The sequence below is a fragment of the Bufo bufo genome, chromosome 2 (genome assembly GCF_905171765.1).
Source record: "Bufo bufo chromosome 2, aBufBuf1.1, whole genome shotgun sequence".
Taxonomy (NCBI): domain Eukaryota; kingdom Metazoa; phylum Chordata; class Amphibia; order Anura; family Bufonidae; genus Bufo; species Bufo bufo.
This window is the reverse complement of record NC_053390.1, coordinates 456,120,058-456,135,253: the sequence shown is the minus strand read 5'-3', so window position 1 is coordinate 456,135,253 and position 15,196 is coordinate 456,120,058. Positions and strand designations below refer to the sequence as shown.

Sequence of the window (15,196 nt, the reverse complement as noted above, 5' to 3'; positions counted from 1 at the left end):
ACTGGCTTTTTGGCTGGATACCTGACTTTGGTCAAATAAGATATGTTGTAGGAGTGGCATTTGCCGTGGTCGCTGCAATAGTGTGTCTCTGCTGTTGTCTGCAGTGTGTGCCCTCCCTTCTTACCATATGTAAAAATGTGGCCGAAAGAGGGGTACACTCAACATTCCTCTATACTCCGGTAGAGGTAGAAGAGGTGAACCCAACCTCAACAAAGCCTGAGGATTATACTCCTGAAGGGTATATGGAATATCTAAAGGCTTACAAGCAAACCAAGGAAGAGCAGAGAAAGAACCATATAGTATAAGGTATATATATAAGGTTCTAAGAGGGGATTTGATGGGATATATGTGACTCCATTTTGTCTTATTTAGCCACGTGTATTATATTTGGTTAGTGCACTACAAAACCTCCCTTCCCCCTATGAATGTGAGACACTTCCTTAAACTGTTTCATGAAATCCATACATTCCTTAGGTTGTAAGTTTGAACAGCCTTCCTACCATAAAAGGCCATCTCGCTCAACTGTATGCTGGCCTATGTGTATATACCTGATTGGTCAAATGCTGTTACTATGAGTCAGCTATTATGTTAAAGCAGAAGTTTATGTGTGACCATACTATTGGTCAAATACTAATGCTAACATATGATTGGATGTAAAGGAAGCTCAACCCCCTCTTTTAAAACTGTTTGCCAGCTGTGAATAAACCAGAATGGGTTAGAACTACACACTCTTCAGTGTTATCTTATTCATTCTCCTGGTACCAGTTAGGGTTAATTCAAGCTGATCACCGATAATCTGAAGACAGGGACAAGTTAGGTAAAAGAGAGTAAATTCTCCTAACAGTAATGTTATGCCTTTAAGTAATAGTGAAATAGAATATAATTCATATTGTATAGGAAGCATTTGAATGAAAACATCCCTGTCATTTTAATTTACATAGATCAATAATATTGTACATCTGAATGCATAAAACTTTGTAATATACCATATTAGGATATAGTGGCATCTTCCAATAGTCTGCAAGAGACTGTAAACTTTCAGATACCAACCCATCCATACTATTAAGGCCTCTTGCACACGACCGTATGGCTTTTTCAGTATTTTGAGGTCAGCAAAAAATGTATCCGCAAAAAATACGGATGACCGGTTTCCCAGTCGCCATGCCTAATTGCATGGTAACCTGAGTTAGATGGCTGCTCTACACAGCTGGCAGCCATGTTTACTAAGGGACTCTGGTGGTATTTCCACCCCCCTGCAGTCCTGGTCATTGTCATTGGCTGGTCTGTGAAGACTGGCCCAATGCAGTGCCGGCAGCACTGCTAACCATTTATGGGCATGCAGAGAGGGTCAGACAGGGGTGACTGGTGCTGAATGAGTCAGCACCTTTATTCCCCGAGGTCAGGCAGGGGACTCCAATGTTTGGCGTCCCCTGCCAGTGCTGCAATTGGCTGTAACAAAGCTCCAGCCAATGGCAGTGCTATAGCAGTAGAGGAAAACAGAAGAATCCCTCTGCAGGCATCCATTCTAGCTAGTGACTGCTTGCAGAGAGGTTCTGTGCTTCTCTGTGCTGCTCTTTTCCTTGCTGGGACTTGTGGTGCACCACAGCAATTAGTGCTTTCCAATGAAAAAATAAAAGAACAACCACCTCGGGACTGCTGCAGTGATTTTTTTTCCATTTGCAGCAGTTCCAGTTCCCTAATAGACCCCTCCTAAGCCCCAATCCTTGTCTCCCCAAGTCCCTAATTTAAACACTCGTCCAACATTCTAGCCATCTTCTCCTCAAAACAGCTGTACTTTCCCCATTGAGGCGCAGCCCATCCCTACGACAGAGCCTGTAGCCGACACAGAAATAAGCCCAATTTTCCAAGAACCCAAACCCCTCCTTCCTGCACCAGTTCTTGATCCATTTGTTAACCTCCTTAATAAACCTCCCACTGCCTTTATTTTGTCGCTCGAGGTACAGGTAGTATTTCAGAAAACACTACCTTTGAGGTCTTTGCCCTAAGGCTAAGTTCACACGAACGTGTGTGATCTGTGGCCGTATTGCGGCCCGCAAATCGCGGGCCGCAATACACGGCCACAGTTCCGTGTGAATTCCGCATCACGGATGCGGACCCATTCACTTCAATGGGTCCGCAAATCCGGAATCGCGGAACGGCCGCACGGGACGGGACCCCTCGGAAGCACTACGGAGTGCCTCCGTGGGGTTACGTCCCGTACTTCCGTTCCGCTAAAAGATAGAACAAGTCCTATCTTTTAGCGGAACGGCCGGATCGCGGACCCCCTTAAAGTGAATGGGTCCGCGATCCGATGCGGCTGACCTACGGCCGGCGATCGTGCATTGCGGCCCGCTATTTGCACAGGCACGGGTCACACACGTTCGTGTGAACTCGGCCTAAGTTTGTGGCCTAAATCCCTAAAATCATTTTTAAGGACGCTCCACTAACTTTGTCATTGGTTCCCAGTAATCTGTCCAACCGATCCGCGATATGTCGAACTCGAGCGCCAGGAAGACAGCACACTGTTCAATGATCCCGGTCTTTGTGACAGATCACCCTATCTGTACCCCTAATAATTGAGTCTCCCACTATCAGCACCTGTCTGGTCTGCCCTGCTCTTCTGGTCCCCTGCTTACTGGAGTTGACATTCCCCTGACTGGCAGAGGAAATGTCTGGCTGCAGCAGTGCCGTCCCTGAACTGACATCCCCTCATCTGCCAACCTTGTTAGGGTGTGTCAGATCAGGGCTAGCCTCCCTGGCACTCTTCCCTCTACTCCGCTTTCTGTTATCCAGCTGCCTACCTCACTTTCCTGAGCCTCCTCGCTACCACGTCTCCCACATCTAGACATCATAGAGTGCTTGCTCAGTGAGCAGCAAACTCTTTTCCAAATTGCCAACGCTTCTCAGTGTTGAAAGCTCGCTTGTTTAGATACTCGATGTGCGATTCCAAACGGGCAATTTGCTTACATTTTGAACAGAGATATGCACCCTCAAACAGCTCTTCCAGGGCTGCATACATTAGACAAGATGTGTACTGGAGTGCGCTGTCAATAATGGAACACATACTAATGTGGATTACACAAGAATCTTTAAAAAAAAGTGAAATATTGAAATTTTACCTACATTCTTTCTTTAATTCTTGTGGAACACCTAAAGGGTTAACAAAGTTTTTAAAATAATCGTGTGTAGTTTTTAAAATGGGGTCATTTATGGGTGGTTTCAATTATTTAGGCCACTCAAAGTGACTTAATAACTGAATTGGTCCTTAAAAAACTGGGTTCTGTAAATTTGATAGAAAATTTGAAAAATTGCTTCTAAAATTCAAAACCTAACGTTGTTAAAAAAATAAAAATACATTACATGCCAATATAAAGTAGACATATGGGGAATGTTGGTTGATAACTGTTTTATGAGGTATTAGGCCTCATGCACACGACCGTATTTTTTTGCGGTCCGCAAAAACGGGTTCCGTTTTTCCGTGATCCGTGACCGTTTTTTCGCCCGTGGGTCTTCCTTGATTTTTGGAGGATCCAAGGACATGAAAAAAAAAGTCGTTTTGGTGTCCGCCTGGCCGTGCGGAGCCAAACGGATCCATCCTGAATTACAATGCAAGTCAATGGGGACGGATCTGTTTGACATTGACACAATATGGTGCAATTTCAAACGGATCCGTCCCCCATTGACTTTCAATGTAAAGTCAGGAGTTAATATACCATAGGATTGGAGTTTTCTCCAATCCGATGGTATATTTTCACTTGAAGCGTCCCCATCACCATGGGAACGCCTCTATGTTAGAATATACCGTCGGATTTGAGTTACATCGTGAAACTCAAATCCGACAGTATATTCTAACACAGAGGCGTTCCCATGGTGATGGGGACGCTTCAGGTTAGAATATACTAAAAGAACTGTGTACATGACTGCCCCCTTCTGCCTGGCAGGTGCTGCCAGGCAGCAGGGGGCAGCCCCCCCCCTGTAGTTAACACATTGGTGGCCAGTGGGCCCCCCTCCCTCCCCTGTAGTTAACTCGTTGGTGGCTAGTGGGCCCCCCTCCCTCCCCTGTAGTTAACTCATTGGTGGCCAGTGGGCCCCCCTCCCTCCCCTGTAGTTAACTCATTGGTGGCCAGTGGGCCCACCTCCCTCCCCTGTAGATAACTCGTTGGTGGCCAGTGCGGCCGGCCTCCCTCCCTCCCCTGTAGTTAACTCGTTGGTGGCCAGTGGGCCCCCCCTCCCTCCCCTGTAGTTAACTCATTGGTGGCCAGTGGGCCCTCTCCCCTCCCTCCCCCTCCTAATTAAAATCTCCCCCCCCATCATTGGTGGCAGCGGAGAGTACCGATTGGAGTCCCAGTTTAATCGCTGGGGCTCCGATCGGTAACCATGGCAACCAGGACGCTACTGCTGTCCCGGTTGCCATGGTTACTTAGCAATTTGTAGCAGCATTATACTTACCTGCGAGCTGCGATGTCTGCGTCCGGCCGGGAGCTCCTCCTACTGGTAAGTGACAGGTTATTAAGCAATGCACCGCACAGACCTTTCACTTACCAGTAGGAGGAGCTCCCGGCCGGACGCAGACATCGCAGCTCGCAGGTAAGTATAATGCTGCTACAAATTGCTAAGTAACCATGGCAACCGGGACAGCAGTAGCGTCCTGGTTGCCATGGTTACCGATCGGAGCCCCAGCGATTAAACTGGGACTCCGATCGGTACTCTCCGCTGCCACCAATGATAGGGGGGGGGAGATTTTAATTAGGAGGGGGAGGGAGGGGAGAGGGCCCACTGGCCACCAACGAGTTAACTACAGGGGAGGGAGGGGGGGGCCCACTGGCCACCAACGAGTTAACTACAGGGGATGGAGGGGGGGCCCACTGGCCACCAATGAGTTAACTACAGGGGAGGGAGGGGGGGCCGGCAGCACTGGCCACCAATGTGTCAACTACAGGGGGGGGGCTGCCCCCTGCTGCCTGGCAGCACCTGCCAGGCAGCAGGGGGCAGTCATGTACACAGTTCTTTTAGTATATTCTAACCTGAAGCGTCCCCATCACCATGGGAACACCTCTGTGTTAGAATATACTGTCGGATCTGAGTTTTCACGAAGTGAAAACTCAGCTCTGAAAAAGCTTTTATGCAGACGGATCTTCGGATCCGTCTGTATTAAAGTAACCTACGGCCACGGATCACGGACACGGATGCCAATCTTGTGTGCATCCGTGTTCTTTCACGGACCCATTGACTTGAATGGGTCCGTGAACCGTTGTCCGTCAAAAAAATAGGACAGGTCATATTTTTTTGACGGACAGGATACACGGATCACGCAAAACGGTGCATTTTCCGATTTTTTCCACAGACCCATTGAAAGTCAATAGGTCCGCGAAAAAAAACGGAAAACGGCACAACGGCCACGGATGCACACAACGGTCGTGTGCATGAGGCCTTACTCTGTTTTAAAAGGACAGAAATAAATAAAGGAAAATGTGTTGTGTGCCCTCTAATATAAAGTAAAATGTGTTGCAAGAAAACAGTCTCAAAATCGGTTATATAAGTAAAAGCGTTTCAAAGCTATTACCACATGTCATATTTGCAAAAATTGGCCTGGGACTCAAAGTGAATAGTGGCACAGAATTGAAAGGGGTTAAACCAGTGGACCATCAAGGATGTACACTAAACTACAGGGGTATTTACAAACAAGCAGTGGGTCAACAAACTGGGCAATGTCCATTGTGTCACTGTACCATCCAAATATATAATGTACCATGAATTTAACTTTCACTTAGCGCTAAATTATTTTTGGAAAATTACCTTTTTATTTTCAAGGTTTCCAAAGCTCAGCACAAGCTGGAGTGTAGGTGTTGTTTTTTTTAACGGATTCTCTGTTTTCTGGTTACTACTACTAGCTCTATCCTTGTGAGTCCCCTTATCTCTTGAATCCTCTCTTTTCACTTCTTTTTTATTGAAGCCTTTGTCCACCAGGTTTGCAGATCCATCTTTAGTTTTTTCTATAACTTCTGCATTGTTCTTTTTGTTTTCAGAGTCACGAATGAAGACGCGGCAGTCATATTTCTTTTGTACATCATCTAACAGTGTTTTTCCTTGGTTATTAAAATAATGTGTTGCCCCGTACTTATTAATACAAAAACTATCAACATGTTTCTGCATTAGCTTTTGGAGTACAAATTTAGATTTTTCCACCTCCTCGTGTGTTCCAGTTAAAGTCATAGTTTGATCTTTGGTCCTTGAAATCTGTACAGCAGCTGATAACTGCCCAAGATTAAACCATTCAAGCAATTCCTTTCGGTTTTCTATCAAAATACCTGCGTGAGGGTCCAAGTAAATGTCCTTGTTAACAATTTTTCTGCAATGTAAAAGATCTTCACATTCCTTCAAAGCTTTTTTCACTTCTTCAGTAAAACCCACAATGGACAAAATGAGATTCCCATTGTCCTCATTGCTGTGAAAAGACATTTTGATATCTGCATTACCTATCAACTTATCCCACAGCGATTTCCAAGGTTCTGATGAGACAATGTCTTTCTCATTTACCTTAATGTTGATACTACCATGCAGAAGACGTTTTTGCAAGACCACTTCAGCATCGTCAAGAAGATTTATAGAAAAAGCATAGAGAAAAAATCCTCTGGGAATATCCAAAATCACCATGCCTTCAGATAAGTCACCAAATAACTTTTCAGACATCTCCTTACTATCCCTGAAGATAAGGAAATCTGTTATGGCTTTTGAAACTTGAATTTTTCGAACTTTAACTAAATGCAGTATATTCTTGATCTCCTCACGTGCAGATCTTATGTCTGATAAATTACCAGACAGTATTAGTTCCCTGTTCTCACAGCAAACTTTTAACGATGGAAAATACTGACATAAGGCATCAATTTTATCTTTCGCTACTTTATACTGAAAATTACTGTCCAATAGAATAAACGATTTCATCTCTTTCAGTTCTGTGTTTTCTGAAGGTCTAGACGATTCCGTTAGACTCCCAACATTACCTGATGAAAGATAATTATTGCATATTTTTAATGTTGACCATTGGAATCACCAGTCCATATACTAGGTCTGCCCTAAAGGAAAAGTTTCTTTAGACAAGGTGGGCCCAATAAGTATCAAAACTAAACGTATTTCACTTGTAAAACATCTTTATTATAGGGGTCCGATACTTTAAAAGAATATATGCTAATTGGGCACACAGTCCAAGCTGTACCACAATAAACACATAGGAACCTTTAAGCTCACCTGAAAAGCTTGTCAGAAGGTCCTGACTGCCCATCCACAGGCTATGCAAGCAGCCCACTGTCCATGGCAACCAAAATGGTGGGGGTCATGTGGTTTACTTACAAGGCTGCTTTATTACTCCTCCATGGCTTCTTCTGAATAGGTGCTGGACAGTAGTTGAGCAGGTCCAGCAAATATGCATAAGAGGATGTGGCTATGGACTGGTAAGAAAGCGTTCACATAATTAAACCACATGACATAGCCATTTTGATTGCCATGGATGGGCGGCCAGTGCTGTCAGCATTTTACATAGACTGTAGACAGACAAGCCGCTCTGCTGAGCTAAAAGGTTCCATGTGTTTATTGTAGTACAGCACAGACTGTGTGCCCATTTAGTGCATTTTCTTTAAAATTGGCCAACCACTTTAATTATTTTGTATTTAATACCTTTAATCAGGTTCAGTAGAAGCTACCCTTGACCTCCTCAGCACACAGGCTGTTCTCTCTAGCGGTATTCTTACAGCACCGCACAACAGGCAGTACACTCAGTACATCCTGGAGTGGTATTAGGGGGTGTTGTGCATTTTCATAAGTGTACAATGTATCTAATGATACTATATTCAATATAAATGATCATTGCCATTAACAGCATGTGATCAGCATGAACCTGAAAAAAAACAAGATGGGTTCATGGCAGGTTCAATGTGTTAAAAGTGAATATATAGAGAATATTATACTTTTAATTATTGCTTAGAGACATGGATTTATCTATAGGGAATGTACTGGTTTCTCTAAACATGTCTGTCTGAGGAACAATGGGTGTTTCATGGCTAAGCCATGATCTGATAAGAAGATATGTCCATCAAACACATCTGGTGTGAAATAGATATCTATTCATACTGTATATTCACACATATATATATATATATATATATATATAATAGAAAAAATCGGACAGCACTCCGGACGGTTTCTTCATTAAAACAAGTAGTGTTTATTCACCCATATGGTGGCAGCAAAAAGCAACGTTTCGGCTCAACAGGAGCCTTTCTCAAGGCTTGAGAAAGGCTCCTGTTGAGCCGAAACGTTGCTTTTTGCTGCCACCATATGGGTAAATAAACACTACTTGTTTTACTGAAGAAACCGTCCGGAGTGCTGTCCGATTTTTCTATTGTCTACTAGTGGGTAAGCTCCAGTTACCGTACTTGGACTTTGCACCCGTCTTTTCCAAAGGTGGTGCTGCCAGTAGTTTTTTATACCATATATATATATATATATATATATATATATATATATATTCCTGTGTGCATTTATTTAGCGTTTGAACTTATTAATGATTCATATATAATATGCAATATTGATATATTATAACCAAATATTGTTAATGTATATTTTATACCGTGTGTATCTCACTAAGTGGATATATAATCTTAGAAGATGTAGAAGAGCATTTAAGTTGAATTTTCCTAATAGGATCCATTCAGAGGAGCTGATGTTATTTCAAACATCATTAGTCAATAGCTGAGACAGTTAGACTGAGTTCACACGGGCGAGATTTCTGCGCGGGTGCAATGCGTGAGGTGAACGCATTGCACCCGCACTGAATCTGGACCCATTCATTTCTATGGGCTGTGCACATGAGCTGTGATTTTCACGCATCACTTATGCGTTGCGTGAAAATCGCAGCATGCTCTATATTGTGCGTTTATCATGCAACGCAGGCCCCATAGAAGTGAAAATCGCAAGCATCTGAAATCAAGTGCGGATGCGGTGTGATTTTCACGCATGGTTGCTAAGATGACTGTAACAGATGGACCCTTTTATATTATTTTATGTTCTGTATACCCCCTTTCCCCTTCCCCACTTTCCTGTTCCATTGTTTCCCAAGATTAGGGCGTTGTCCCAGGGACACTGACAAACTGTTTAAACTAGCTGCAGTGTCCCCCCTCAACCTCCCATCAGCCCTTGCTATTGTCTGGCCCCACCTTTACTTGTACCATAGTAATCTATGTATTGTATGTAAATGAGGCTGTTGGGGGTTTGAAACCAGGTGCGCATGCCTAGTAAAGTCAGTTGACTCCCAAACTGTGTGTCATCCAGTTACTGGGGAAATTGTCTCTTGGATATTGACCTGTTTCTTCAGCTACAAGGGGATTTAAGTGGAGATATTGATAGTATACTTTGAAGCTCCGTAACAATTGGTGGCAAGCGGCGTGATACAAGCCTTGCAGCAGAAGAAAGCAGCAGCGGTTCGTGCAGATAACAGGTCGTTTAATGGAACTGTGAATGGAGACGAACTATGCTGGATTAAAACGGACAACATTAAAGGAATTGCTGGAAGCGAGAGGGCAGATAGCCAGCAATAAAACGAAGGCCGTACTAATTGCCGAACTGACCAAGGGAGACTGGGCACACAGTATGGCTACAGAAACCAGAGAGTCAGAGTTCGACAGAGAGGTGAAACGCAGGCTAGCATTTTATGGAGAGAATCCCTCAATAGAGCTGGTACAGGCCACCATGAACCAGGTAGATAGCTTGATCACTACTAGGGAAGAGAGAGAGAACCAACTCCGGATAGCAGAGCAGTGGGCATTGGAAAGATCGCTAACTAGTACTCCGGTTCCTGAACCTAAAGTCAAGGTACCGCATGATGCGTTTAAAAAATTTGTGGAAGCCGAGGATGAGATCGATGGCTTCCTGCAAGACTTTGAACGGCAGTGCAGGCTACACCAGGTACCCCCAGCAGACTGGGTACGGATCCTCGCTAGTAAGCTCGATGGCCATGCAGCAGAGGCATATAGAGCTGTACCTGACGAGGAGATTGCAGACTATAACCGGGTGAAAGAGGTAATTTTGGCAAGATATGCCATCACCCCAGAAGCATACAGGAGACGATTCAGGGACACTAAAAAACAGGAAAAAGACTCAAACAAAGAGTGGGCCTGCCGCATGCAGATGGCAGCCCTAGCCTGGCTACAGGCAAGCCAAGCTTTTTCAGCAGAGGAAATTACCCAGCTGGTTCTACTGGAACAATTTTTCAATGGACTAAATCCAGAAGTGCAGGAGTGGGTAAGGGACCGGAAACCTACCACTCTATCCAATGCAGCGGGACAGGCAGATGACTACCAGGATGCCCGCAGACAATCCAGGGTAAGCTTCAGACCCAATACCAGACCAATACCCCCTGGGCCACCAGCACCACGACGCACAGGGCTCCTGCCTAGTATCCCAGCGAACAAATACCCTAATCGCAGCACCATACAGTGCAATGCCTGCGAAAAGTTTGGGCATTATCTTAGGGACTGTACCCATAAACAAAACCAGGCTGCATGGATCCATCCAGGTCCACCTCCTCCAGCGCGGGCAGACGCCCACTACTACCATAATGAGGCTGTCCCGCTTAACATCAGAACAGAGGATCCAGAGGAACACTGGGGTGTTCTACACGAGGCAGACCCAATACAGGCGGAGACTGATAATCGACAGCTTCACAGGCAGATGGTTATCCTCAACGGCAAGGAGACCCAGGGGCTGCGCGATTCTGGTGCCACTCTCATCCTGGTGCGACGACATCTGATTCCAGAGAACGACTGCACTGGGGGTTCTGTAGCTGTACGGGTGGCGGGAGGGACCATCCACAAATTACCCACAGCCAGGGTACATCTACATTGGGGTGTGGGGGCGGGAATGGTTAATGTTGGGTTGATAAAAGACCTAACCACTGATGTTTTGCTGGGAAATGATCTTGGCCCGATGACTTCCGCTTTTGTATGACTTCCACTTTTGTACCTTCCCAGGGTACCAACGAGACCTATCCTGTTACCACCAGGTCACAGGCCCACTCCCTGAACAACCCGGCACACTCTGAGGTCCAGGTAAGAACCCTTCCCCAAAACGTTCACCCTATCCCCTGGGATACCCCCGCAGCATTTGGGCAAGAAACCCTTAGTGACCCTACTTTGCAGGTTTATAGGGATAAAGTAAACCAGGCCCAGACCGGAATAGAAGGAGAGAGATATTTTTGGCAGCAGTGGTTATTGTACCGGGACTCTGAAAGGGTCACAGCAGGGTCCCCACCTATTTCCACCCGACAGCTAGTAGTCCCACAGAAGTACAGGAGGGAGTTATTACAGATCGCGCATGATATCCCCCTGGCAGGACACTTAGGGGTCAGCCGCACCAGATACAGGTTTACCCACACTTTTTTTTGGCCTGGCATCTCTAAAGATGTTAGGCAGTACTGTCAAACATGCTACACATGCCAACGAGTAGGTAAAAGAGGGGATCGCCACAAAGCTAAGTTGCAACCTCTACCCATCATCGAAGAACCGTTCGGACGGGTAGCGGTAGATATTATAGGACCGTTGGCCAAACCCAGCCCGTCAGGCAAAAGGTATATTTTAACTATAGTGGATTATGTAACATGGTATCCAGAAGCTGTGGCTCTGACTAATATACAGGCAGAGACGGTGGCGGAGGCATTGATGCGAGTATTCTCTCGGATGGGTTTTCCCAGAGAGATAGTCTCGGATCAGGGCACTCAGTTCACTGCAGAAGTTACCCAACAGCTGTGGAAACTGTGCGGCATCAAATCCATCGTTAGTTCACCTTACCACCCCCAGACGAATGGCTTGTGTGAAAGATTTAATGGCACCTTAAAACAGATGCTTAGCACCTTTACTGACACCCGTCGGGACTGGGAAAAATTCCTACCCCACCTCCTTTTTGCTTACAGGGAAGTGCCGCAGGAATCGACAGGGTTTTCGCCTTTCGAACTACTGTTCGGACGGAGAGTTAGAGGTCCCCTAGATTTAATCCGAGAACACTGGGAGGGAGCAGTAGGTGAGGATGGTACCCCTGTCATACCCTATGTGCTGGAGTTCCGTGACCGCTTGGAGGAATTGACTCAGAAAGTGCATACTAACCTCCAGGCGGCGCAGACCCGTCAGTGCCGATGGTATGACAGAGGTGCCAGGGACCGGAGCTTTTGGATTGACCAAAAGGTGTTGATTTTGAAACCTGTGCGCCATGACAAGCTCCAGGCCGCCTGGCAGGGCCCATACCAAGTGGTGGAGCAGAGGTGCAACACCACTTACGTGATCGGCCCATGCTCTGGTAGTGGGGGGAGACGCATGTTTAACGTGAATATGCTCAAACCCTACTATGAGAGAACAGAGAATGTGGCCGCTATATGTGCGCCCGCCTCTGACGACTTTGAGAATCTTCCCCTACCGGATCTTCTAGGGGAGCATGATAAACTAGCGACCCTAGATGGCGTTCAGCTAGGGGAGAGACTAAGTCCCCAAGAGCGTATCCAGGTGCGTCAACTGTTAGCCACAAAGGGCACCACATTCTCTAACACACCTGGCTACACTACACTAGCTACCCATAGGGTAGACATGGCCGATCAACAACCCCTTAGACAGACGCCCTACAGAATTCCTGAGGCTGTCAGGGAGCACATGAGACAGGAAATTCAGGAAATGCTCCACTTAGGGGTCATAGAAGCATCGGATAGCCCTTGGGCCTCTCCGGTAGTTCTAGTACCAAAGCGGGATGGCACGACCCGCTTTTGTGTAGATTACTGGAGTCTCAATGATAAAACTGTCTCTGATGCCTATCCTATGCCCAGGATAGACGAGCTCTTAGATAGGATGACTAGAGGTCAATACCTCACGACCATCGACTTATGTAAGGGCTATTGGCAAATTCCCTTAGCGCCAGATGCCATTCCCAAGTCGGCCTTTGTCACCCGTTTGGTCTCTACCAATTTAAGGTCATGCCATTTGGGATGAAAAATGCCCCAGCCACGTTGCAACGTATGGTGGACCGGCTGCTTGATGGCTTCCAAGATTATGCATGTGCATACTTGAATGACATTGCTATTTATAGTGAAACTTGGGAAGAGCATCTGAGACACATAAGTGCCGTGATAGACCGCATCAGAGAGGCTGGCCTAACCCTAAAGCCCAGCAAGTGCCATATTGGGATGGCAGAGGTACCATACCTAGGACACCGCGTGGGTTGTGGGAAGCAAAAGCCTGAGCCTGCTAAAGTAGAGGCAGTAGCCCAGTGGCCAAACGCAGGTGTTAGCCTTCCTAGGGACCGCGGGCTATTATCGGAAATTTGTCCCAAACTATAGTACCCTGGCCAAACCCCTCACTGACCTCACCAAAAAGAACCGTCCCGCCAAGTAGTCTGGACCCCAGAGTGTGAGCAGGCATTCCAACAGCTCAAGCAGGCCCTTGTTAATAGTCCTGTACTCGCTGCTCCCAATCCATCTAAAAGATTCCTCGTTCACACAGATGCTTCAATGTTTGGATTGGGAGCGGTACTGAGCCAAGTTGGAGAAGATGGCGGTGAACATCCCGTGGTGTACTTGAGTCGGAAGCTTCTACCCAGGGAAGTGAGCTGCGCCGCCATAGAGAAGGAATGCCTGGCTGTGGTGTGGGCCCTAAAGAAGCTTCAACCCTACTTGTATGGACAGCAGTTCACATTACTCACGGATCACAACCCGTTAGTATGGCTAAATCGTGTGGCAGGGGACAATGCCCGGTTGTTGCGCTGGAGCTTGGCGTTACAACCATACGATTTTACAATTCACTACCGCCCTGGAAAACAGAATGGCAATGCTGACGGGTTATCACGACAAACTGAACTGGAAAAGTGATTTGTGAGTACTTCCCAGACATCCCCAAGCCGATCCGTTGGGGGATCAGACTGTGTATGCTGGCTTGTGGTTAAGGGGGAGCAGTGTAACAGATGGACCCTTTTATATTATTTTATGTTCCACTGTCTGTATACCCCCTTTCCCCTTCCCCACTTTCCTGTTCCATTGTTTCCCAAGATTAGGGCGGTGTCCCAGGGACACTGACAAACCTGTTTAACCCTTTCATGACCAAGGGTCATTGATGCCCCAGTGTCCAGGTCAAAATTTACAAATCTGACATGCGTCACTTTATGTTGTAATAGCTTTGGAACACTTTTAATTATCCACGCCATTCTGAGATTGTTTTCTCGTGACACATTGTACTTCATGATAGTCATATATTTGAGTCAATATATTTCACCTTTATTTATGAAAAAATCCCAAATTTACCAAACATTTTCAAAAATTCACAATTTTCCAAATTTCAATTTCTCTGCTTCTAAAACAGAAAGTGATACCTAATAAAATATTTATTACTTAACATTCCCCATATGTCTACTTTATGTTGGCATCATTTTGGAAATGTCATTTTATTTTTTTAGGACGTTAGAAGGCTTAGAAGTTTAGAAGCAATTCTTAAAATTTTTAAGACAATTTCCAAAACCCACTTTTTAAGGACCAGTTCAGGTCTGAAGTCACTTTGTGGGGCTTACATAGTGGAAACCCCCATAAATGACCCCATTGTAGAAACTACACCCCTCAAGTTACTCAAAACAGATTTTACAAACTTTGTTAACCCTTTAGGCGTTCCACAAGAATTAAAGGAAAATGGAGATTAAATTTCAAAATTTCACTTTTTTGGCAGATTTTCCATTTTATAATTTTTTTTTCTTTAACACATTGAGGGTTAACAGCCAAACAAAACTCTATATTTATTACTCTGATTCCGCGGTTTACATAAACACCCCACATGTGGTCGTAAACTGCTTTACGGGCGCACGGCAGGGCGCAGAAGGAAAGGAATGCCATACGGTTTTTGGAAGGCAGATTGTGCTGGATTGGTTTTCTGAACGCCATATGTTTTTTATTTTTCTGCCGATCGTCTTGTGCAGGGGCTCGTTTTTTGCAGAAAGTGTTGAGGTTTTTATTGGTACCATTTTTGGGTACATAGGATTTTTTGATCATAACATTATTACACTTTATGGGGCAAGGTGACCCAAAAATTGGCTGTTTTGGAACAGTTTTCATTTATTTATTTTTACAGCGTTCATCTGAGGAGTTAGGTCATGTGATAGTTTTATAGAAAAGATCGTTACGGACGTG

General features: G+C 45.4%; 1 protein-coding gene across 1 annotated transcript in view; it reads right to left on the bottom strand.

Moving 5' to 3' along the window:
• LOC120989484 (protein mono-ADP-ribosyltransferase PARP14-like) overlaps window positions 1-15,196 on the bottom strand; it is a 142,578-nt gene that overhangs the window by 93,858 nt on the left and 33,524 nt on the right. Inside the window, exon 4 of the mRNA XM_040417611.1 lies at window positions 5,797-7,001. Coding sequence (XP_040273545.1) covers window positions 5,797-7,001 — 1,205 coding nt within the window. The remainder of the gene's footprint in view (window positions 1-5,796; window positions 7,002-15,196) is intronic.